General features: G+C 31.0%; 2 protein-coding genes across 4 annotated transcripts in view; one reads left to right on the top strand and one right to left on the bottom strand.

The window, feature by feature from the left end:
* The window catches only part of LOC144844755 (ribitol-5-phosphate transferase FKTN-like), a 170085-nt gene that overhangs the window by 4906 nt on the left and 141624 nt on the right, over positions 1 to 23555 (bottom strand). Inside the window, exons 1-4 of one of the 3 annotated variants that reach the window (XM_078701808.1) lie at positions 2076 to 2216; positions 1106 to 1244; positions 835 to 879; positions 345 to 539 (exon numbers count right to left, since the gene is read on the bottom strand). In XM_078701808.1, the coding sequence (XP_078557934.1) occupies positions 345 to 539; positions 835 to 879; positions 1106 to 1210 (345 nt within the window). In that variant the 5' untranslated portion in view covers positions 1211 to 1244; positions 2076 to 2216. Of the gene's footprint in view, positions 1 to 344; positions 540 to 834; positions 880 to 1105; positions 1245 to 2040; positions 2217 to 23555 lie in introns of those variants that run through there. The other 2 variants (XM_078701806.1, XM_078701809.1) reach the window with 2 other exon arrangements.
* On the top strand, positions 2370 to 21079 carry LOC144845864 (phosphatidylinositol 3-kinase regulatory subunit alpha-like). The gene is made up of 21 exons (XM_078703338.1): positions 2370 to 2562; positions 3470 to 3949; positions 4368 to 4430; positions 7870 to 8012; positions 9038 to 9172; positions 11203 to 11317; positions 11984 to 12100; positions 13122 to 13214; positions 13880 to 13978; positions 14595 to 14804; positions 15151 to 15352; positions 15912 to 16006; positions 16247 to 16331; positions 16691 to 16792; positions 17278 to 17458; positions 17890 to 18012; positions 18290 to 18408; positions 18859 to 19035; positions 19529 to 19597; positions 19780 to 19944; positions 20247 to 21079. Exons 2-21 carry the CDS (start codon positions 3547 to 3549, stop codon positions 20455 to 20457), a joined length of 2907 nt encoding a protein of 968 aa, XP_078559464.1. The 5' UTR covers positions 2370 to 2562; positions 3470 to 3546; the 3' UTR covers positions 20458 to 21079.

The raw sequence follows: 23555 nt of genomic DNA, 5'->3' as shown, positions 1-23555 counted from the left end.
TGCTATTAACAATAAAATTAGTTTTATAAAAACTTGGACCAAAAAACTTCATACAATTTTATAGATTATTATATTATTGTACTAAATAGTATTTTTGAAAAGACACAACAGCCATTTTGTCGAGTCTTGCTGGCATTAATTTGCTTATATTGCGAGCTTAGTTGGCTGTTTTTGTTGTATGTCTAGGACATTGAAAGTATAAACCTGGATATTTTGAAAATACATTCTGTACACTGGCCAAGTTTTTTTTTTGTATACAAAAGAGGTTACTAACATGTTAATAAATGTGAAACTATCCTTTTTCTAATCATTCAACTTCAATTTGTAATTTAACCACAGCATACCTGCTGATGCACCAACATGTGTTGAAGGACAGCAAATGTAGTTTTGTTGCGCTTTATACATACAAATTCACAATCATTATGTTCTTTAAGATGTCCAAGTCTCTTTTGCATAATTGCTTTCAATATTGATGGCTCAACTAAAACTACTGGAACAGCTAATTTACTCACTACTGCCATAAAAATATGAACAGCCTTCTGTGGAATTAAAGAAAGATAAAATTAAAGAAAACCTCAGTACATACTAGTTGTACAGTATTGCTTTACACTATAAGTATAATTTGTTTGGCAAAGTTAAGGTTAAGTCATCAAACCCAATGTTGTTGATTCTAGGTATCAGCTGACATAAACTTCTTTAAACATTGTCAAACCTTCAGTGTTTTTTCGAAGTACAGTATATATCTATAAAATAAACCTTAATAAACGTGTTAAATTAGAAAGGAGAAACACAGGCAAGTGGGATCAAAATCATTTAAATTATTATTTAACTTACATATTGCACTGGTGTCTGAAGAGCCTCTCTTTGATCTTTTAATACCTAAAAAAATGTTAAAGAATCATGACAGGATTACTCAAACAGTTCATTCTTTTTATATATTGAATGATTTCAAATTTTATTAATAATATAAATTATAATTACAAATGGTTGTTAATTTAATGTCTGTTGTATTCAGGTATTATGTTGTCAATTATTGATAAAAGAAGTCTAATTGAACGGATTTAATTAATTGAATATCTAAATTCAAAATGTTGTACATATTTACTTCAGATTTGCTCCTCTCAATGAATTTATGAATAATAAGCATCTGTAGAATAAGGAAGAGAGCACCAACAGTGAGAGTAAGGACAAGCGATGTTAATTTTCTCATTCTAATATCTGTTCTTCAACCAATCTCATCATTACTGTTAAAAAGAAAAAGAACTTCGAATATTGATTAAGATTGAGTTTCATAGTAACAACAGTAGTTAAAAGATGTATTGTCCCAAAAAAAAATGAACATTAATTAAATCAGACTTTGAATATGTTATTTTGTAGTTTTAAAAAAGTTAATCACTTAAATAGAAAAAGAAACGAAAAAAATCATGTTTTTATTTATAAAATGACAAAATAAATGGTTAAATTCAACCAAAAATGCATTGGCTGGCAGCCAATTTGACAATTTTTGCTTTAAATTTTCAAGTAAATACATTTTTTTCGATCCAATTTTTGGTCAAAATGGATAACTATTATGTTACATTAAAATGGAATATTTAACAAAAAAATGTTAAGAATGATTTTTTTCAGGGGGACAATACATCTTTAAGGGCTATCTTAACAATAACAAAGTGATGTTAAAATACCACCACTGCCACTTGAATGAATTTGAAGTTTAGTATAATAATAATAATATATATTCGTAATACACTAGCCTACACGTACTCTATCTAGGCTAGTAGTAGTAGTGTAAAGAAGTATAATATTAATACTACAGTACATACAATGATAAAGTTACATACGGCAAGTCATGTTTTGTGAAAATATAATGATATTTTCGCACATGGACTAATCTAAACACAATATTTTCGCATAGTACACGTGCCTGGCCTAGGCCTAGGCCTAGTACAGTACTTGTAACTAATGAAATCCCAGCTCTAGGCCTAGCCAGTCGATTCGCCGGGTGGCTTCTATACAACAAACAACAAAATGAGTAGGGCCTACCTAGCCTAAAGTTAAACTTGATTAGGCTGGCTAACCTAGAATAGACAGCAGGTGTTTCTTCTATTAACCCGCGGCATACAAGGCTGTGGGTATCATAATGCATAACTAGATTACAGTGAAATATTTCTGTTAAAAATTCTAATGTTTCTCCCCGTGTGTTTTCATTTCATTTTAGAGTTGACTGTCATTGCGCCATCATCGGCAGCAGACGAAAACCAGTTATGTTGGGGGCGGTGTTGAATTTATGACGTATATTTATTGGGTGTGACATCATCATTAGTGTGAAGAAATTACCACTCAGGTCGTCGAAAATCGTCGTCGAAGACCTACTTCCTGGTTATTTCTCGCGCGGATAGACGTGTTGGATTGTGGAAAGATCTGGCTTAGAGTGGTCGAAAAGGAGCCTAGCTCAAACAGTCACCTTTTACCTCCTGCATAACTCTCGGCATCTTCTGATTTTTTTTATTGTAGCGAATGAAATGCAAGAACAATCAGGTGGATAGGACAGCCGTGTTGGCAAAGGTAGCGTTAAAACTTGAGTTCAGTCTCTCGGTGGGCCGCCACAAGAAAGTATCTTTTCGAGCCAGCCAATCACATCATTTTTATCCTAGCCTAGCTAGGCTATAGCCTAAGTAGGCCTAGGAAGTAGTATTACACTGTACACAACGTACTGTGTTTGAGGCCTGTGTTTGTAGGCTAGCCACAATAAGCGAGAATTACTCGTGGCAGAAGGGTGGGGGTAGATAGGAGATTTCATTTAATGGTTTACATTATTATATGGAAGTGGTTATTTTTTTAAATTATTTTTTATTTGCATATATAAGAATAAGTCTAATTTTTGTTAATGTGTTTTATTATTCTATTGGATGACTGTCGAAGATGCACCTACCTAGGCCTACACTAAATAATCAACAACAATGGGTCAGACTGATAGCCTAGCTAGTGTTGCCATGTCCTTATTTTTTAACCTTCACCAAAAAACCCTTCCCAAAAAATAGAATAAAGAAGCACACCTTTTTAGCATATAGAAAACAATGCATTCCTAATACTATACTGTAAATGCATGGTTGACCGTGCCGATGAGAAACAATGAATTTGACACACATTTGATTGTGCCAATAGACCTAACACAAAATATCTGTGTGCATCAAATGTAAGTTTCTATCTGCACCGTCAACAATGCATATTCTTTGTGCCACAGTCAATCTTATACCTGACCTGATAGAAAACAAGGCATTAAATGCACGGTTGACCTACCCGAAAGAAGCAATGATTTTTTATCTTGATAGTTTTGGACAAATATCTACCAATGTATACTGACTTGATGTAGACATGTAATATAATTGAATATGAAGGACAGAAGCTGGAGGTTGAAACGGATTATTAAATACTTTATATATATTAAATGTTTTTTTATTGTTTTGTCTAGGTTTATATGTTACATTGATCAATTTGTTATTGGACCTTGAAAACTGCAATATTCTTGATAACAATTTTGTGACCAAAATGGGAGAAATAGTAAAATATGAAGCATTATATGACTTTCCAAAAGATGCAGAGGAGGATCTACAACTCTGTGCCGGAGATATTTTAAGTGTAAAAGATCCGGAAAAACTTGAATACTTTCAAGGAACTGTTGAAAAGCCTGTAGGATGGTTAACTGGTATTAACGAACGTTCTAAAGAAAGAGGGAGCTTTCCCGGTCCTTTCGTAAAATATGTTGAAACGATTGTAATACCAGTACGTCGACCCCCGAGTAAACCTTCATCCCTTGATAAGCCAGATTCTCCTGCTATTAATAGTGTTAATCATAACAATGGATCTGACAGGACAGAATTTGATGTCAGGCCTGCGAGGTCACCGAGTCCTGACACCTCGGGGTATGTTTCTGTAGGTGGCAATGACAGTGGTAAGTACAGTTAATCTCCATGTTTTTTTTAAATATTTATTTTATACAATCTTGATTGAATTTGAATTGAAGAAAAATATCCAGTTAAAGAAACTGATCATTAAGAACTCTCAATAAGAATACCGCTAGATACAAATATTGGATTACAGTATATTCAATATTTTGTGTAAATATTTTGTCAAATTGTAAAAAAAAATATTAACTTTCAATATCAGTTTTGTACTATATTTGTCTGTTTTTGTGTATATATTATATAGTTCTTGTTTTTTTTTCTTTTTTTTTTGCCCATACTAGCCAAAGAATCCCTTTTGTAAAGTTTTTTAATTAAAAATTAAAACTTTACAAAATGCACTGTATTTGATTGATTTCATGAGATCAGGTTAGACAATTTACTGTCTGCTGTTTTTGTTTGTTTTAGAGCCAGAGTGTATACATGACTTAACGGATACATATTTCATATCTCCAAAACTTTGTTCGTATTGTAAGTACTTTACGTTTGATTTCGAATTTTGAACAATAGAAATGAATATGAAATGTGTTAATTATTAATATTTTTATGCATGAAACTCTGGCCATATTCACAATTCACATAGGCTAAAGGGAAACACCCTTACAATTAAATAATTCTTGCTATTGCATAGAGTTACATACAGTAATTGGAAATTCTTAAATAGTTATTAAGTAAAATGTTCATCATAGCTAAATATCTCTCAGGGTTCGTAAATATACTGTAGCCACTGATATTTTTTATGGTGAAAATGATAGTGATTTTTTTAAATTGGCACACACAGTAATTGCCAACAATGGATTATCACATTGATTTATAAAGTATCTACACACATGATAATGTGCTGTAGTAATTATGAAGCAAGTGCTGACAGATTGTTTAAATTAAAAAAATGTAGTTACCATCATCCTTCTTCAGATGATGACTATGTTCTATCAAAACGCTGGCTTAATAATAATATACATTATTTTTTTTTAATAAACTAAAGTCGAAAATTAAATCTAGTTGGATGTTAGGATTAAGAATTTTTGAATTCTAACTTTAATTTAGTGTGTAAAATGCAGATACTTGCCAGGATTTGAATGCATTTACTGACCTACTGCAGTATAATACGGCCATTTAATTTGAATTTCTCATCTAGCTGTAATAATGAGGCAACACTGCACGTTATCGTTGTGAACTGGACTGACGTCATTATTTCATTTGATTAGGGGAAATCATGGACAAAATTCCTCCCCAATGACATTTGAAAATTAGCAAAGAGCTACTGATAACTGATGTTACCAGATGTTGAAGTGATTAAATTATTGTTTAATAAACCGAATAAAACTGAAATTACTTGTACTTGGCATGTTTCTTAATCTTACTATACTATTGTAAGATACCTACTGTCTTTTGAAAATGATAGTGTGAAGAAATGTTGACATTTAGAGTGTTGTTAAGACTGGTAGAAGACAGCATTCACTATTTGTATTGTAGTGTCAGGTAAAACCTGAATAATGGGCCTGCAATATTATACTCCGAGTACCTGGTCTATTTTTAGCCTATCAATTTTTCACTTTTTGATGACCAGTAAAATTTAATTTGGGGTAGTTAAAAATTAAAAAACTGATTTACTGGTCTGGTTAGTCCAGTTAATATTATCATTAAAAATTACCCCCCCCCCCCCCCCCCCGGTATTAATTTTATTTATCTGTAAAGCTGCAGACTTTTGACCTTTTTTACTCTCATTGTATACAGTAGTAGATAACAATAAGCCTGATAAAATGATTACAAGAAAGTATCTTATATGGTAGTTGATGTTAGCTTATTTCAGATCTAATATTTTGTGTAATACTAATTTGTAATCGGATAAAACATTTTCACTATAATCGTTAATCAGGAATGTAAAAGGCCATCATTACCTTACTGTTGGTGGATCCAAGTTTTAAAAAAAGGTGGGAGAAATTGACTGAACTTAATATTCTATCCATCTTTGTACTGTACAGGTAGTTACCCTTGGATTTACCTTAAGAAATGGAAAAAAAAACAAACTAACTGATACTAGTAAATGTCGAACCTAATACATGAGGAACAAAACATGTGATACCTCAAATTAAAATTTTAAGTCTCAAACAATTCAGTGATAACATTAAAAGCACTCTACAGTAGTTTGACAAGGAAGTAAAAACTGTTTTGTATTGATGTGTTTACCAAGATTACAGAGTACTGTACATCAGTACAAAGATATTAAAGCTTGTTTTATTACTCAATGGAAACCAAATAGTGACATGCAAGTACTATTACCATAATACACATACTAACATAATTTATTCTAAGTTTTAGTTGTGCCTACATACTGTACAAGGCATAAACGTAAATAATTATTTGAAAATAGATTTAAAAAAAGTTATATTTTTATATTGACTGCATTTTTTGTGATCCAAAAAAATCATTTAAATCAGCGAGTGGACAGTAATAACAAATATTAAGATTGAATACCCAGAATGCAATGTACAGTACTCGGTGGTCAAACGTAATGATGCAACATTCAATCAAAATAACCAGTTAATTGAAATTTGTCCTCTTTTTGCTGCCAAAAAATTGGATAATTTATTCCTTTCTTAGTTTTGCAGCAAAAACAGACCCTTAGAAAAACACACGGCACACAATAAAATGGTGCTAACTTCGGGTCAAAGATTTTAATTAGGCCTGAGGCAAAAAAAAATTTATATAGGAGTTCTAATCCATCTTAAAAGCCAATTTACACAGATGAGCTGTAACTGTAAGTGGTGAACCTTGTAGCGTGTCCCACGTACTAGAATCTGTATCTACAGTATCCTCTGCGGTGTGTGTATAGTCATAAGGAATAACATACAGTAGTAGATTAAAAATATACACAGATGAGCTGTAACTGTAAGTGGTAAACCATGTAGCGTGTCCCACATACTAGAATCTGTATCTACAGTATCCTCCGCGTTGTGTGTATAAGGAATAACATACAGTAGTAGATTAAAAATATACACAGATGAGCTGTAAGTGGTAAACCATGTAGCGTGTCCCACGTACTAGAATCTGTATCTACAGTATCGTCCGCGGTGTGTGTATATAGTCATAACGAATAACAGTAGATTCTATATTTTTATTACCGTCTGTGTAAATTGGCCTTAATGTGTACGACTAATTAGAGGGGTTTGGAATGGGTACCAAAAAAAATACGAGGTACTATTTTTAAAACTTCTTAGGGTGGATATGCTATGTGTAAAAATTGAAACTATCAGTGCTGTCTGTAATCATTTTTGATTTATTATAACTTAGCCAATTCATGTTTTGTTTTTCATATACAGTATGTTGTAACCTTTCCATAATGAATGAATAATTAATGAGTTGAAAATACTCTTTTCTGTTTTATCTATATACATTCATAATTAATGAGGCCTAATAGGAATATTGCCAGTCACGTTTTAAATATTTAATAAAGGTGTAGGCGAATTCATTTATTTAAAATAAAAATTAATTTAATATAATTAGTGTGTTGGTAGCCTATATATCTGTGAAAAGGAAATGCTCAGTAATCTTGTGTTCATATTTTTCTTGTATTTTTGGGGAAAATACTGTAAAAGCAGTGGTTTATAGAAAAGTAAATAAAAACCGTTCTGCATAGTGAAAAATCAACAACCAACCTGGCTCAAACAAAGATGATCAAACATATAGCATAGTAGAATGAGTAACATTAGCTTATGAACTCAGTGTATAAATGCATACATACGGTATTCAGTAACACTAGCTAGTCTAGAGTAGTAGATAATACTAATCATACAAATGCCAGGTTTGATTGAAAGTCAAAGAAATTACTAAATATACAGTAGAAACTGGTTGTTTATGAAACAGGTATCAGGAGGCAGTTTATTACACTTATATTGTTTCCTTCCAGGTAATGATTATATTTGGGGATGTGGTCAGGTTGGAAAAAGGTGTGACCGTTGCCAACATGTATTTCACTTAATCTGTGTACCGTATTGTAATCAATGCCCATGTGATCAAAAGAGGATGTATGAAGATGTTTCACAGCCTACTGTAAGTTTGTATAGAAAATAATAAACATTTATGTATTGTTTCCACTCTCCAAAAAAAAAATAATAATGATAAAAATAAATTTTTTTTTTATTTCCCGTTTCAATGTCATAATAGATTGACTTTGCGGAAATATTTGGTCTAAAAAAAAATATTTACCTGATAAAAGCCATAAAAAGGAAGAAGAAAAAATAGTCAACCGTAAGCCGATTGTCTGGAATTTATAACGAAATCATTATGTTTTTAGATGATAGAATTAATAAATTTAATAATGATTTACAAATAAATACAAGTTGACAATTAACAGATCATATCTGTCATAGTGTGGTCACGGGTGAGTGAATATGGCGTGCTGTGGTCAATGTTTTATTGAACCTTCCTAAAATGAATTAATAATTGATGTTTTCTTTTTTATCACTATTGTTTTAAAGCGGAGTGTGTCTAGTCTAAAAATAAGTATAGATACAATACAATAGTATACTAATGTGATATCAAATTTGCAGATTGTAATTTTTTTTTAAATGGTAAAAAATTATTTTTCCATTAAAAGATATCTGTTCTAAAACTAGAGTGCGCATTTCATACAAGGTCTCAGTCTTCATATCTCAAATGATTTTAATAACTTGTTTTTTAATTATTTTCAAGTTATTAATATTTTGATTGTTTGCCCTTAATTTACATACAATGAAATATTGATGCACAGTAATATTGTTTGCCAATTAAAAAATTAACTATTATATTGCATATTTTTTCTTAGCAATTATTAGTTAAATTATAAAATTTTATCCAGGCTTACTGTATAATTTATTGCACGGATTCAATACAAAAGAAAGAGTGTAGTCCTACTGTATTAAAAATCTAAAATGAATGTTGTACATGTCATTATCAAACATCAGTAGGCCATGCATCATTGATTTATGAACTTTTGTTTCTCAATCTATCATCTTGAATAATAATCTATCATCTTAATAATTAATTTTATACATGTAAAGCTAATCAATCAATCAATCAACCTTTTAACTACACAGGATTTAGCAGAATGGTCAGTCGAGGATATTTTAAATTGGATGGCTGCCACAAATCTCTACAGATATGCTGACTTATTTAAAACTAAGAAGATTGATGGTATTGCACTGAACAACCTAGATGAAACGGCTTTACAAGTAAGATACAGTATATCATAGTGGTTGTAATCATTTAAAAAAATGAAAATCTATCCTTTTTGCATTGATATTTTTATCAAAATGTTCAAATTGTTTTTTTGAGTAAATTTAAAATCTATTATTTTGATTTTCCAAGTTTCATTTTATTCATTTTTTGGGTAATAATTTTTAGTTATTTTTAATTTATAAGGCAATCCCTATTAACATTTGTGAACACCCATGTTTAATGTATTTAATTTAATTACTGTATTTATTTATTCTCATCGTAGAACTCTTCACTTTAAGCTAATAAAATCAATTTTAAAATAATATTTATCTACAGTATGAATTTAAAATGTACAATAAACATTCCTATATTGCCTTGTTTAAAACGTAATGAAATTGTAGGTTGTTTTTAAATAGCCTATTTAATGTAAGAGACACAAGTCTGCGTCGGAGGTTCCTTTTACAATTATCCATTTACTTCTCATTAATTTCTGCAATTGAATTTCTTTGAAGAAACAGTTCATTGTTTGTTATCCTGTTAAATGTGACATAAAATGTGAATCATCTAATAAATAATGTAATATTGTTTTATGTTTCGTTTTCTGTCTATGTTTTATCATTATGTATACAGGTATCTATACCATTTTAATTGCATTGTTGGTATAGTACATTCACATTGAGGCATATATCTTCTAATTGTAACCCTTGGTTATTATTCTCTTTTTTTTTAGGGTGGGTTACTATTAGATGGGGGATTACTATTAGAGTAGTGGGTTACTACAGTATTACTAATCTTAAATTAGGCACCTGAAAATAGTAACCCACTCCCAAATTTTCCGTTCAGCAACTCATAGCAAAATAATAAAAAAGTATGAATAAACAAATTTGGTTGAACTTTAACTTTACTACAGTATATAAACTCAAAAACACTTTATCCTCTCCCCACTCCCATTATCATTATCATTTTGTAAATATTTTTTGTGACTCTAATAGTAACCACCATGGGTTACTATTAGAGTAGTGGGTCATTATTATAGATTGACTTATAAGGTGGGTTACTATTAGAAGGGGGTTACTATTAGAGTGTGGGTTACTATTAGAAGATTTATGGTAGTGTTTAAGAATATCTTAACATTCACACTAATTAGATTTAGATGTCATACAAAATGTATGTGTGCGAAAGCAGCTCAGTTTTCTCCGGTCTACACCAAATTCTGACTCAATGTGAACACAATGTGCAGATATCAAATTCTTTGCGATAGATCTAAAATCCTATTTCATCACAAATAAAATAAAATGAAGTTTTTATACTGTGAAAATAATTGACTTTTTCACAGTTTTAAAATAATCTCAACTATCATAAATATAGCATATAAAAGTACACAATCATACATTTGTATGTAATTGTAAATCCATAAGGAAGTAAGTGGTATGATATCAAGTCAGTAGAATTTACATACTAACATTTTTAGACACAACATGACCCTTTAATTCATCATCTTCCTTCTCTGTATATTTCCTTCACTGTATATTTCTTTATATTGTTTTTTTCATGACATGGGTTTTATTATCTCAAGGTTTGTGCAGTTTAGCATTTACCCGTCAATAGAACCTTGGACTCGAACTCCAAACCAAGATGACAATGTGACTTGATTGTGTTTATAATTTTTTTTCCATTTGTACCAACTGACAGTACCTTGCCATTTATTTTACTTCCTTCTACTAGGCCTATTTACCTTCTTATAAGAATGCCTCTACCGAAATTGTTGTTATCTTTGGCTTCTCTGTTTAATTAATATTTTCCTATATTTTGGTCATAAATAGTAGCTCCTCTTTCATTTCATCTGAGAATAAATTTAATTAACTAATTATTAATCAAATACTAAAATAGGAGTATTTAACTGGGCTGTTTTAAGCAGATAGTCAGCAGATGTAGGCTCTCCTACATCTTGCTGTTTATATGCGAGCAGTCGGAGTACCTCACGTGTGAACGTGTTTGCAAGTGCCCAGTCGAATACCTGTAATGTTTTAATGTTTTTATCTAGAAAATGGGAATAGGTGATGAGTTTCACCGCAATTGTCTGTTGATAACAAGAGATGAATTAGCAAAGGGTACCTCATTAAAAAAACAAGTGACATCACAGTCAGCGTCTGTAGATGGTAAGTATGGGTTTCACAATATTTGAGTGTTCTTTATGACTTTCAGATTCAGTGTTATTTTAGGTACCTAATAGGTTTTGATAAGCTTTAACTGGAAAAAATTAATTTTCATGATTTTACAAAAAAAATGTGTCGAGCATAATTTATTCATATTGCAACATGGTAATGATCGTTATCTGCTTGACTGGTTTTAGATATTGATTATAATACACCTACGAGGAAAGATGTTTAATTATAATTAATCAGAAATTAATCAAGAAAACCTCAAGTAATCATATTTATTCATAGTATAACATTTCCAGACAGTGCTACCGCTTCTCTGTGAGATAAACAGGAAAAATACAATACATTTAATGAATAACAAAAAATCATGAACGTTATGGTATATATATAATTTCCGTATATGATTGAAAATAAGAAGAAGCTACTGAAGCGGAAATAACATCCATGAATATTACCACCCAATATGCAAGGTTGGCCTGTGAACTGACCAACCAAACCTAATGCATATCAAGTCAATGCAATATAAACCAAAATACATCTTACTTGATATCAAAAGATTTTCCAATAATAAGATGCAAAGCCTCTTTTTAGTTCTAACGTCCAGCGCAACTTTGAATGTTCTAAATACTAATATAATATATATATTGTTCATTATTATTTCAGTACATCATACAGCAGTAGAGCATACATTAAGGGAGCATACCTTCTCTACTATGGAATGGTGTGATAAATGTCATAAGTTTATGTTTGGTCTAATTCGACAGGGCCTACAATGTTCAGGTAGGCTATGTTAAAACCCACACCATTAAAGATTTCTTATATGTGGCATTAAAACCTGATGTTCAGACTCAACTATTATCTTATAACATTTATAAGCGGTTTATAGCGGTGTGTGGCCAAGTGGTTATGATAGTGGAACCGTAATACCTTGCCATATTAACATCGGCAAGGGTTCGAGCCTCACTCAACGAGGAATATAAACCGTAGATCTGGCTCATGTGCACTTTAAAGAACCTAGTACATCTTTCGAGACGAGTAAGGGGTTACCCTGGTGTACTAGTATACACACACATATGTCACTCATCAAGAGGGCCCCTTGATTATCAGCATACGCTGTTTAGGGTCACCCTCTATAAATAAAGTGTAATAAAAATAATAATTAAATAAAATGTAAGTTCCATTATTTTTATAATATATTAAAGATGTATTGTCCCTTGAAACACAAAAAAATGAAGGTCAAAATATTCTAAATTTAAATTGGCCATATCAAAGTAATATTAAAGTTATTCACTTTAAGTTGAAAATTCAAGCCAAAAGCAACAAGTTTACGTAATTAACAGGTAAATTAGTTTGATTACATTTCGTCTGGAAAATTGTCGCGAGCGAAAGTAAACAAAGATTTCAAACCATGGGTACGCATTATGCATATGCTAATTAGGATTGTTTACAACTCGTCACGGTTGAGAAGGTATTTTCACACAGATCGCGAGGAAGTTTTATGATTATGCATACAGAGTAGCCAAACAAGCGCGTTTCATTATGGGATATGTTTTTATCGAAAACTTTGACTGGAAGTCAAAGTTATTTTTTTAACAAAAAAATGTCTGTATTTCAGTTAAATGATTTTTTTTTTCGACAAATTTTTGGTGATAGTTAATAACTATTATGATACTTCAAAATGACCCACCTTTTTTCGAAATCTGTTATTTTTTATTTTTTTGGAATTAGTCAAAGGGACAATACATCTTTAAATAATATACACTATTGTATATAATTTTAGAATGATTCTTGTCTTGTTTAGAGTGTGGTCTTATATGTCACAGAAGCTGTGCAATGACTGGTTTGCCTGTCTGTAATATTTCATCCTCGATCAGAAGTAATAGTTTTTCTAAACGTATGTATTTTTATTTGTTACTTTGGTTTATAGTAGAGTGTATTCAATGGATGTGTTGTTAAGTATTATCACATACATTTCACATGATTTAGTTATGGAAGTGAGTGAGTGGCCGAGCGGTTAAGACAGTGGAACCGTAAATACGTAGCCATAACATCGGCAGGGGTTCGAGGCTCACTCACTCCATGGTTCTGGTGGTAGAACGAGTCTTCTCGGATAAGGACTATAAACCGTAGGTCCAGTGTACACATCTAGCTCGTGTGCACTTTAAAGAACCTAGTACATCTTTCGAGACGAGTAGGGGTTACCCTGGTGTATTAGTACATCAGCCACTGATCATAACTGGGCCCTCTGGGAGAACAGTCTTTGACTGAAGAGGCTACCCAGTATAAATAAAAATAATAAAAAAAGAAATAATAATTATCCATGTATTGAACACAGTGCCCTGGAATTACATACATAGTAGAAATGTTCCAACTAAGTCGCAGAACCTGTTTCACACATGTAGCATTAAATTTTAAATTGCAAAGACCCGCACTACAAAACAAACATGTTAAGCACAAACTACAGTATAGTACCAATACTGGACATTCTTAATATCCATTACATATTCCATAATTTGAAAATTTCTTTTGTAAATGATTTATTGACTTTTTTGTGTACAGGAAATGTCTTTTCAAGAGATCTATCTGAGCAGTTTGACCCTGCAAGTGACCCAGCACCTCTTGTAGTAGTCAAATGTGTTGAAGCAATTGAAGAAAGAGGTAAACATGTTGTCTTTGTTTAATGACTCTTTCAACTCCACTCCCTAAGCCTTAAATAGTTTATCCATCCTGTAATTACTGAGTTGCTCGCTGTTTTCATGCGTATGAAATAAGATAAAGAATATAATACACTATTTGTACAAGTAGTAATTGGTAATTCTTCCTAAAGATATTTTCATGTATTTTGAAAATAAATTAAGTCAGAATTTCTTTGTTTCACTATTTATGAAATTGTACTGTGTAAATAAATTACAAAGAATGGTACATATATATTAATTGTGTGCTACCGTATTCAAGTGCACTACAATATACCTATGTATACACAAATTTGTATAAACGTTTTTCTATCGGCTCTCACTATAAACACTATTCTAATTTTCTTGGAAGTTTGGTTCTCCAGAATGCATTTTTAAAGAATGAATGTAAGCATTTAAAAGGGTCTTTAGAATAACTTCTGGCTTTATAAAACTGTAAAATGATATTGTGTTCCATTCATTTTTTTTCCAATCCATGCCATCTCCAACATTGTTTAGTCTTAGTAGTGAAAATAACATATGGTGTGTAGTGTATTTTTCATTCTATGATGTTTAAAACAAGTTTGTTTCCATCTAAATAGGTTTGAATTCAGAGGGTTTGTACAGGACGTCATCTTCAACACTTACAGTCAATCAGGTTAAGAAACAATTCAATAAGAACCCAAACACAGTGGATCTAGACAGTGTTCATGATATTCATTGTATTGCTGGTGTACTAAAGCGTTACCTACGAGAATTACCGAATCCTGTCATATCACATGATCTGTACACTGATTTTATACAAGCCAATTGTAAGTAAATGAACGTACTGTAATAAACCTTTATACTTTTACCAAAAATACCGATATGACATTGTCAAGCCTCCTGTGATGCAGTAGTGCAGTAAATGTATAATGTATATCGTGTGTAAAGAGAATAATATTTATATCATTTAAAGATATATTGTCATCCTGAAAAAAATTAATTAAAGCAAATGCGAATGGGTTTTTGGTTGAATTTAACCGTTTATTTTTGTCTTTTTATAAGTGAAAAATATTTTTTCCCAAATAAAAATAAAGAATATTAATTTACATTATGTCACATATATTGTTTAGAAAAGAAATAAACACCTATCTATCTACCTATCTTGATTTACAGCAATAAGGAATGAAATGGAAAAAGTGGAGAGACTTAATGATTTGGTGGAGTCCTTAACAGTGCCTCACAGGTCAACACTTAGGTACCTAATGAAACACTTCACACGCATCTGCCAGCACTCACTGGTCAACAAAGTTGGACCACAGAAACTTGCTTCTGTCTTCTGCCACATTCTGCTTCGACCACCAAGGGATTGTATTCTGTAAGTTTTCCTCTTTATTTAAACTCCTACTACTATGATTGAAAATAACTATCGGAATCCCTTGTTGACATATAAGATACACACACAATCCACAAGGCAGTTTTAATTTTGAATGAACTTCCAACAATAAACCAGTATTCCAATAACAACTCACTCAACAACTGGATTATTTGCTTACATCATTAACTTTATACATGTATGTCCTTATTATTTCTAATCTACTATACTTAATACTAAAAAGTTATATAAATATACTCCTTTTTTACTATAATCATTCACGTAATAAATATCTGTAAGCCAAGAATACTTATCCAATCAAAATGGAGTTCTGACATTATTGTACTGTACATTCAGTCTTCTAGATAACTTACTATTATTTAAGAGTCGCTCAAATGCTGTTATGTTTGAAATTAATTTTAATAGTTTACACTTTTGTGTTTATATAACTAGTGTTTTGAATATTTTTATGTTGATATTCTCTAGTTACTTGTGTCATAATTACGCAATTGACAATTCATCGTTTTGCTTATTATTTTATTACTTTTATTAATTTTTGCAGAGAAGTTATTAACAATTCAGAAATTCATCGAGTGATCATATTGTGGTTGATAGAGAGGATAGACTGGGGTGTTAGTTCAAAGGATACGATGTCAAGTATGTATTGCTTTCAATGATCATTATACATTTACAAATATGTTAATCCAATTTGGTTAGTAATTTACTATGTTATTTCAACAGCTGCTGGCAAAATGATAAAACTAGCTTTGCATTGTGATGAAGCATTCATGAACATAGCCAATTCAAATTTATTCAGAACAATTGCCATTTTTTTAGTTGCATCTTTAGTTGCCGATTTGAAACCTAAATTATGTCTTTAATATTATTTTTAAACAGATGTACCACCACCACTGCCACGGCAACCGATTCGCAAAGAAGACTCAATGGAAGACAGTGATTGGTACTGGGGAGACATATCAAGGTAAAAATGAAGTGAATTTTTATCTAATTAATTAAAAAATGAACTGATAAATTGCTTGAGAACTCTGTACATTATTGTTAAATATGCATTTATGCATTTTATTTTAAATGTTCTATATTTTGTGCTGTGTTATATTAGAAGGCTGAGGTTTTTAAATAAGAATATAATCCTGTAATTTTTTTATATTTCATAGCTTTACATATATATTTATGATATATATTAATGACATCAATTTATTTGTATATATATTTTCATATAGTATTTGTATTTATATATATATTTTCACTGTTATATGTGCCAACATTTGGAAGTAAATATATTTGTTTAGTTGAGGACAATAAAAGTATCTTATCTTATAGGGAGGATGCCAATGAGAAATTGAAGGACATGCCAGATGGCACATTTCTGGTACGAGATGCATCAACCAAGGCAACTCATGGTGACTATACACTCACGTTGAGGTAAGAAATTACATCAAAATAGTTTTGTATACTAACCTATTCCAGTTATCTGGCTGGTTATATATATATTCTCTCAATTTCTGATTGACAAAACCAATGATAAGGTAATTTATTAAAGTATAAAAGCACTTTTGTAGAGAAAGCAATTTCGTAAAAAAGAGTGCTTGTTAGATTCAGTGCTTGAGAGCCTGACACTCTTTTGCATGCGATAAAAGATGCTCTGTATTACTAAAAAGTATTTTAAAATCTTTAGTGTTCAATAAGACTAATTTATTGGGAAAAAAGAAAAGATATACATATTTTAATTAAATTAATGGAAAGTGTTCCCTATCTTAATTTATATATAGTTTATGTAATTGTTTCTGTATTGTCTGTACTTGAATGGCCTTGATACAAAAAAAGGCTGTTTGCATGTTTTAATTTTAACAGGTTGCAATAAAATATTTTTCTTACCTGATAAACAATATCATATTTATTTATTACAGGAAGGGTGGAAGCAATAAACTGATCAAGATCTTTCATAAAAACAGAATGTATGGCTTCTCAGAACCGCTTAAGTTTCATTCAGTACCAGATTTAATCAATCATTATCGGTCACATTCCTTAGCACAGTACAACGCTAATTTAGATATAAAGCTTGTACAGTCTGTTTCTAAGTATGAAAGTGTAAGTACTAACATGTGTTTTGAATTATGTATAGACAATATTGCTGATGCCAACATTTTCATAAATCTATATATAAATCCAAAGGCAAAATACTGAAAAAATGACAATGCTGTGGGTATCAGTGGCTGGATCTCAATGGAGATACAAAAAAAAAGCGAAAAGCTAAATCAAAACGATAAAGTAAAACAGTCAGAAAAGTTAGCAGAGCTTTCGGGCAACACTAGCCTAACTAAATTTAAATATATGTATATTTTATATAAAAAGAAAGAAGACATTATTTAAAAAGTTTAAATTGTGAATCACCTTTAAAACGTCAACACTCACCAATACTATAACACAGAATTGGTTCATAGATACATTTTTTTGCGTCGTTGAAATGATCAATGAAAATAAATAAATATTTAATTTTGTTAAAAATCTATTTTTGACAGGAACATGAAGCAGAAACGAGTATTGAATTGGTTATTAATAGATTACTAGAAAAGAACTTGGAATATCTTGCGAAAACAAAGCAGTACGATCAATGGTATGATGAATATAGTAAGACACAGCAGGTAAGCCATAACTGATATGTTAATAAAAAATGCACCTCATACTTTTACAAATTAGAAATGCATCCAGATTGCTTTACAAACACTGTATTGGAAATGATAGAGCAATTGTTTTCTAATAAAAAGTAATATTAATGTTTTATTTGTTGTTCAAAGTTGCTATGGAAAGTATTTGCACCATATCTCTACTGTTCAGTGCATTTTTTATTTATTTTTTTAAACATTTTGTGCATGGATACATACCAAATCATGATGATACTCTGTATTTTTTCTTGTATAGGAAATTCAATTAAAGCAGCAGGCATCTGATGCATTCAATGAAACAATCAAAGTATTTGAAGAGCAGATGGAACTTCACCTACAGAACCAGAAGGAAGCTAACCCAAAAGATTTACCAGAGTATGTTTAATATTTGTATTATTTTATTTTTTAATCTCCCAGAAAATAAATTTCAAGCACACAACTCGCTAATTACAGGATGGGAAACCCATGCTCAACCTAGTATCATATGCGGCTGTCAAGAATATTGCGAAAACCTATGACAGGATTTGAACCCTGGGATTATTAACAAGCATGTCAACCACAAAGCCACAGTACCACTTTCCTTATTCACCGCAGTGGTGTATTATTGTTTCAATGTATTTGGACTTATTTATGTTTCTCCAGCATAAGTGCATTCTACAAAACTGTCATGTTATTTCACAATGATGTATCTTATGAAAATAGAATTGAATTGAATTGAATGTTGTATGATATGATGCTATTAGGTTGTAAGAATGTTTATAGTAGCATTTATTTTGAATATTATTATTAATATAAATTCTAAAGATTAAGTTTCTATTTTCTCAGGTTGTTGAGAAATTATGAATTATTGCAGTCACGCATGAGTGAAATCCGTGAACACCAGCAAGCGTTAAATGATGAGCTACAAGAACAGATCAACACAAATAGGGGAATGGACAGAAATATGAACAGCATTAAACCAGTTATTATGGAATTGAAAAAGATCAGAGACCAATGCATTATGTAAGACCTAATATATGGTAGTACTTAGTACACTACAGTGAAACCCCTTTTTTGTGACGCGTCTATTCAGGGGACGCTCCTATTAAAGGGACACTTTCTTGAGAAACAAATAAACAAGGGGAAATAATATGTTTTATCACTATGGTCAATTCCTATTCAGGGACACCAAAAGGGTCTACTTTATTACAAAGTAAAACAAATTAAATTTAAATGTAATGTTACAGTTATTGTCTATATACACGACGGTGTTACGAAAAGAAATGATGACGATGTTAAGTGGGTGCGTCTCACTTGAGGGCGTCCTGGGGGCGGACTGATCCATTATCCGACGGGGGTGTGGAAAAATTAATGTTAATGTTCTTCTTTACGTAATGTTTACCTCTCGTCAGAGAGAGAGGCTAATGTTGGTTTATCCAGGTAAGCGGCACTCGTAGACTACCAAGACCACTGTTGGTTTGTGTAATTTATATTATAATTTAATTTTTGTATACAGGTGGCTAGGAATGAAAGGTGTAAAGAGAGAAGACATTAATAGCTGGCTGACTATGGAGAATGTAGAAAGGTAGACTTTTTGTATATATTATTAAATATTGTTAACAAAATTTAATTCAGCAACATATTTTGTGTTATTATGCATGTTCTCTTGAAAAACTGATTATTTTATTTGCAATTATCACAAATTTTTATATCACAATTTTTAGATTTTGCAGCCAAGTTTAATAAAAAATCATTTTTATATTGTAGTAGTCACAATCAATTGCGATCTGATCTTCCTCATCACGATGAAACTTTATGGTTCGTACCGAATCTGACTCGTGCTGATGCCGAGAACCTACTGCACGGCAAGGCGAAAGGCACTTTCTTAATTCGGCAGAGTAGTAGACAAGACGGTTATGCATGCTCTATTGTGTAAGTAACAATAATTTTCATGTTATGTGACAGTATCATTTTTAATAGTTATTTTTTTGTGTTTTATACTTTGAGATTATTTTGTTTATACTGTAAATAAAAAATAAATTACCCATTTCAATTTTATTATTATTTTTGTTATCCTTTTTGTCATTTCATGTCAGTAGTTTTTAGTTTGTGTATTGCGTATAATAAATAGTAACGTATAGCAAAACATATTGAAAATATTATTGAATAGATTAAAAAGGATGAAAGCAGAATATAAAAATGTAATAATAACATTTTTTAATCTGTTTTTACAGTGCTAAAGAAAGAGAGACAAGACATTGTAAGATAATATTCACAGACACAGGATATGGATTTGCTGAGCCTTATAATCTGTACAAGACATTGAAAGAGCTTGTGCTGGCGTACCAAGAAAGCTCTCTTGCTCAGCACAATGACGAGTTAGATACCACGTTAGCTTACCCTGTGTATGGACCCCCTCCACCTGATGAAAACATGTACACATAATTTTAAATAAAATCACAGTGTACACATTGGTACATAACCTTCTTTGGTTAAGAATAATGTGCTCATCTTAATTATTGTATAATACTGTGCAGATAAACTAGCATAGTACATGTACTCCTTGACTTGCCGTATTTGTAGAATACCGAACACTTAAGATAGCTTAGCTTACTCTAGGGAAATTCTGTACTCGTGTTAAATTTTGTAGAACACTATAGTGAGCAATTTCTCTAGTAGAGTACATGGACTACATTTACCACGTTGGAAAAATGTGCTCATCTTTAAATGTAGGAAACTGAGCAGTTTCTCTAGTAGAGTACACAGACTACATTTACCTCATTGGAAAGGTGTGCTCATCTTAAAATGTAGGACACTGAGCAGTTTATTTAGTAGACTACGTTGGGAAAATGTGCTCATCTTTAAATGTAGGACACTGAGCAGTTTATTTAGTAGACTACACAGACTACATTTACCTCGTTGGAAAAATGTACTCATCTTAAAATGTAGGACACTGAGCAGTTTATTTAGTAGACTACACAGACTACATTTACCTCGATGGAAAAATGTGCTCATCTTAAAATGTAGACACTGAGCAGTTTATTTATTAGACTACACAGAATACATTTACCTTGTTGGAAAAATGTGCTCATCTTAAAATGTAGACACTGAGCAGTTTATTTATTAGACTACACAGAATACATTTACCTTGTTGGAAAAATGTGCTCATCTTAAAATGTAGGACACTGAGCAGTTTATTTAGTAGACTACATTTACCTCGTTGGAAAAATGTGCTCATCCTAAAATGTAGACACTGAGCAGTTTATCTGGTAGAGTACATACATTCTCTGTATTTTAGTACTTGCCATTTGTAATCTGTAAACCCATTGTTTAATTACAATCGTCTAAATAATTTTATATGCTAGTTAGTTCATCTAAAAAACAATTGTTTTGTTTTTATTTCCCAAATTTACCAATTATCTTGATTTCCTTGATGCTAACAGCCATGTGAAGACTGGATTGTGTTTGAGTACACATTATTTTTAGACCTAGCTTGTACATCTTGGTGCCTAGAATAATACCCATATCACCTTCAAAATACACTTATTTCTTTGTGAAATGATTAGCCTAAATTCAATGATTAGGAAGTACTGTATATTTCATATATCATTTTATGCAGTTGTATATATTTTTAATGCAGTATATTTTTACTGCAGTGTATTTTTACATGCATATCTAGCAAGATTTTCTGTAGCATAAATAGTATTACTAGTTATTCTACTCTACTTTTTTACACAAATTATAATATTTACAAAATGATACATACTCGTTCTAATCTCTAATTTTCTTTATAGGTTGATGAAGTTATGTAAAAAAAACAATTTATATAAAGGTTTATATAGATACTATTGGCATATAAGTATTGAAATTATTTAAAAATATAGAAAAATAATCATTGAGTACTTTCAAATGGCAGTTCACTTTTTAATATAAGATAAGTATAAATTGCAATCGCATGAAAACATATTTGTGTATTATATATTTGGCTTATTATGTAAAAAAAAATTAATAATAATAAAAAAACAATTTATTTTACACTAATATTCATAAACTGTAAATATTTGATAAAATTATACAAATCGGATCTTGTTTAAAATTAAGAACCTATGTGAAATTTAAAGGAAAATATTAAGTGTCATTTAAGTTTTGATCCTAAAGTCCACAGTCTAACTAATTCACCTCTTTCATTGTCTAATATTTTATAAATCAACATTTATCTTTTTATATTAAATTTCCATTATTTGGAAATCTTGTCTTCCTATTATGTGTATGTAGTGCTTATTGTCGTGTTTTGTATCTTTGCTATTTGTGCGTTTAGGAATATTCTAATATTAAAATAGTGACGAGGGTTAAAAAGATGGTTGTCTTGTTTATTTCATTGTGATTTATCAGTTTAAAACCAACCAATTCCCAGTTCTGTATCTCCACACACTATCTATTTCCGAAGTATTATAGGAATATTTGGTAATACAGCATCTCATTTATATCACATGTGGTGTTTGTGCCATGTAAGGATATGCCTACTAGATACATGTGATGTTCTATTACCAGTAATATTTCTATGATACTTCAGTACCGAGAATCGGCTGTTAAAACACACATTTGTTTATTGCAATAATATTTGCCACTTTGATTTTATTTCGAGTGCTTGCAATGTTCAATGGGTACTAATACTGTAATCGGAAATATACAGTATAACAATATCTCAATCACTCTTAGTTCCATTGAAAACTAAGGGCCCTTAGTGTATTATGTTGATTAATTGAGAAAAGAATATTACGTTTGCTTATAGTAGGCCTAAACGTGACATTAATGTAGCCATATGAGATATCTATCTTACATTCGAAGGACGTTGCTATGCGTTTAATATGTCTCAATAACCCTCTTTGTTTACATTGAGGACCCTAACATGTATTATGTTGATTAATTTACGAAAGAAGAACCTTTGCTTATACTGTAGTAAGTAATGTAGCCATATGAGATATCTATCTTACATTCGAAGGACGTTAAGCTATGCGTTTAATGTCTCAATAACCCTCTTTAGTTTCATTGGATACTAACGACCCTTAATAATTCATTCATTCATTCGGAAACGAACGTCCATAGTTACAAAATCAATTGCATAAATAAGTTTAAATAAAAAAGGCACAAAAAACACCGGTATCAGATCATCTCAGAATCTCCATAATTTTGTTATGTTGCCTGGGTGATTCAAATGATGATACCATAATACATTCTATCATTTCATTTTTGCTAGTATAGTAGACATTAATGTAGCCATATGAAATATCTATCTTACATTCGAAGCACGTTAAGCAATGCGTTTGTCTCAATAACCCTCTTTAGTTCCATTGAATACTAAGGACCCTTACATGTATTATGTTGATTAATTTACAAAAGAAGAACGTTTGCTTATACTGTAGTAAGTAGACATTAATGTAGCCGTATGAGATATCTATCTTACATTCGAAGGACGTTAATCAATGCGTTTGTCTCAATAAACCTCTTTGTTTACATTGAGGACCCTTACACGTATTATGTTG

This window comes from Antedon bifida, chromosome 6, assembly GCF_963402885.1.
Source record: "Antedon bifida chromosome 6, ecAntBifi1.1, whole genome shotgun sequence".
NCBI lineage: Eukaryota > Metazoa > Echinodermata > Crinoidea > Comatulida > Antedonidae > Antedon > Antedon bifida.
The sequence above is the reverse complement of the archived record's forward strand: the minus strand, read 5'-3'. Positions and strand labels throughout refer to the sequence as shown.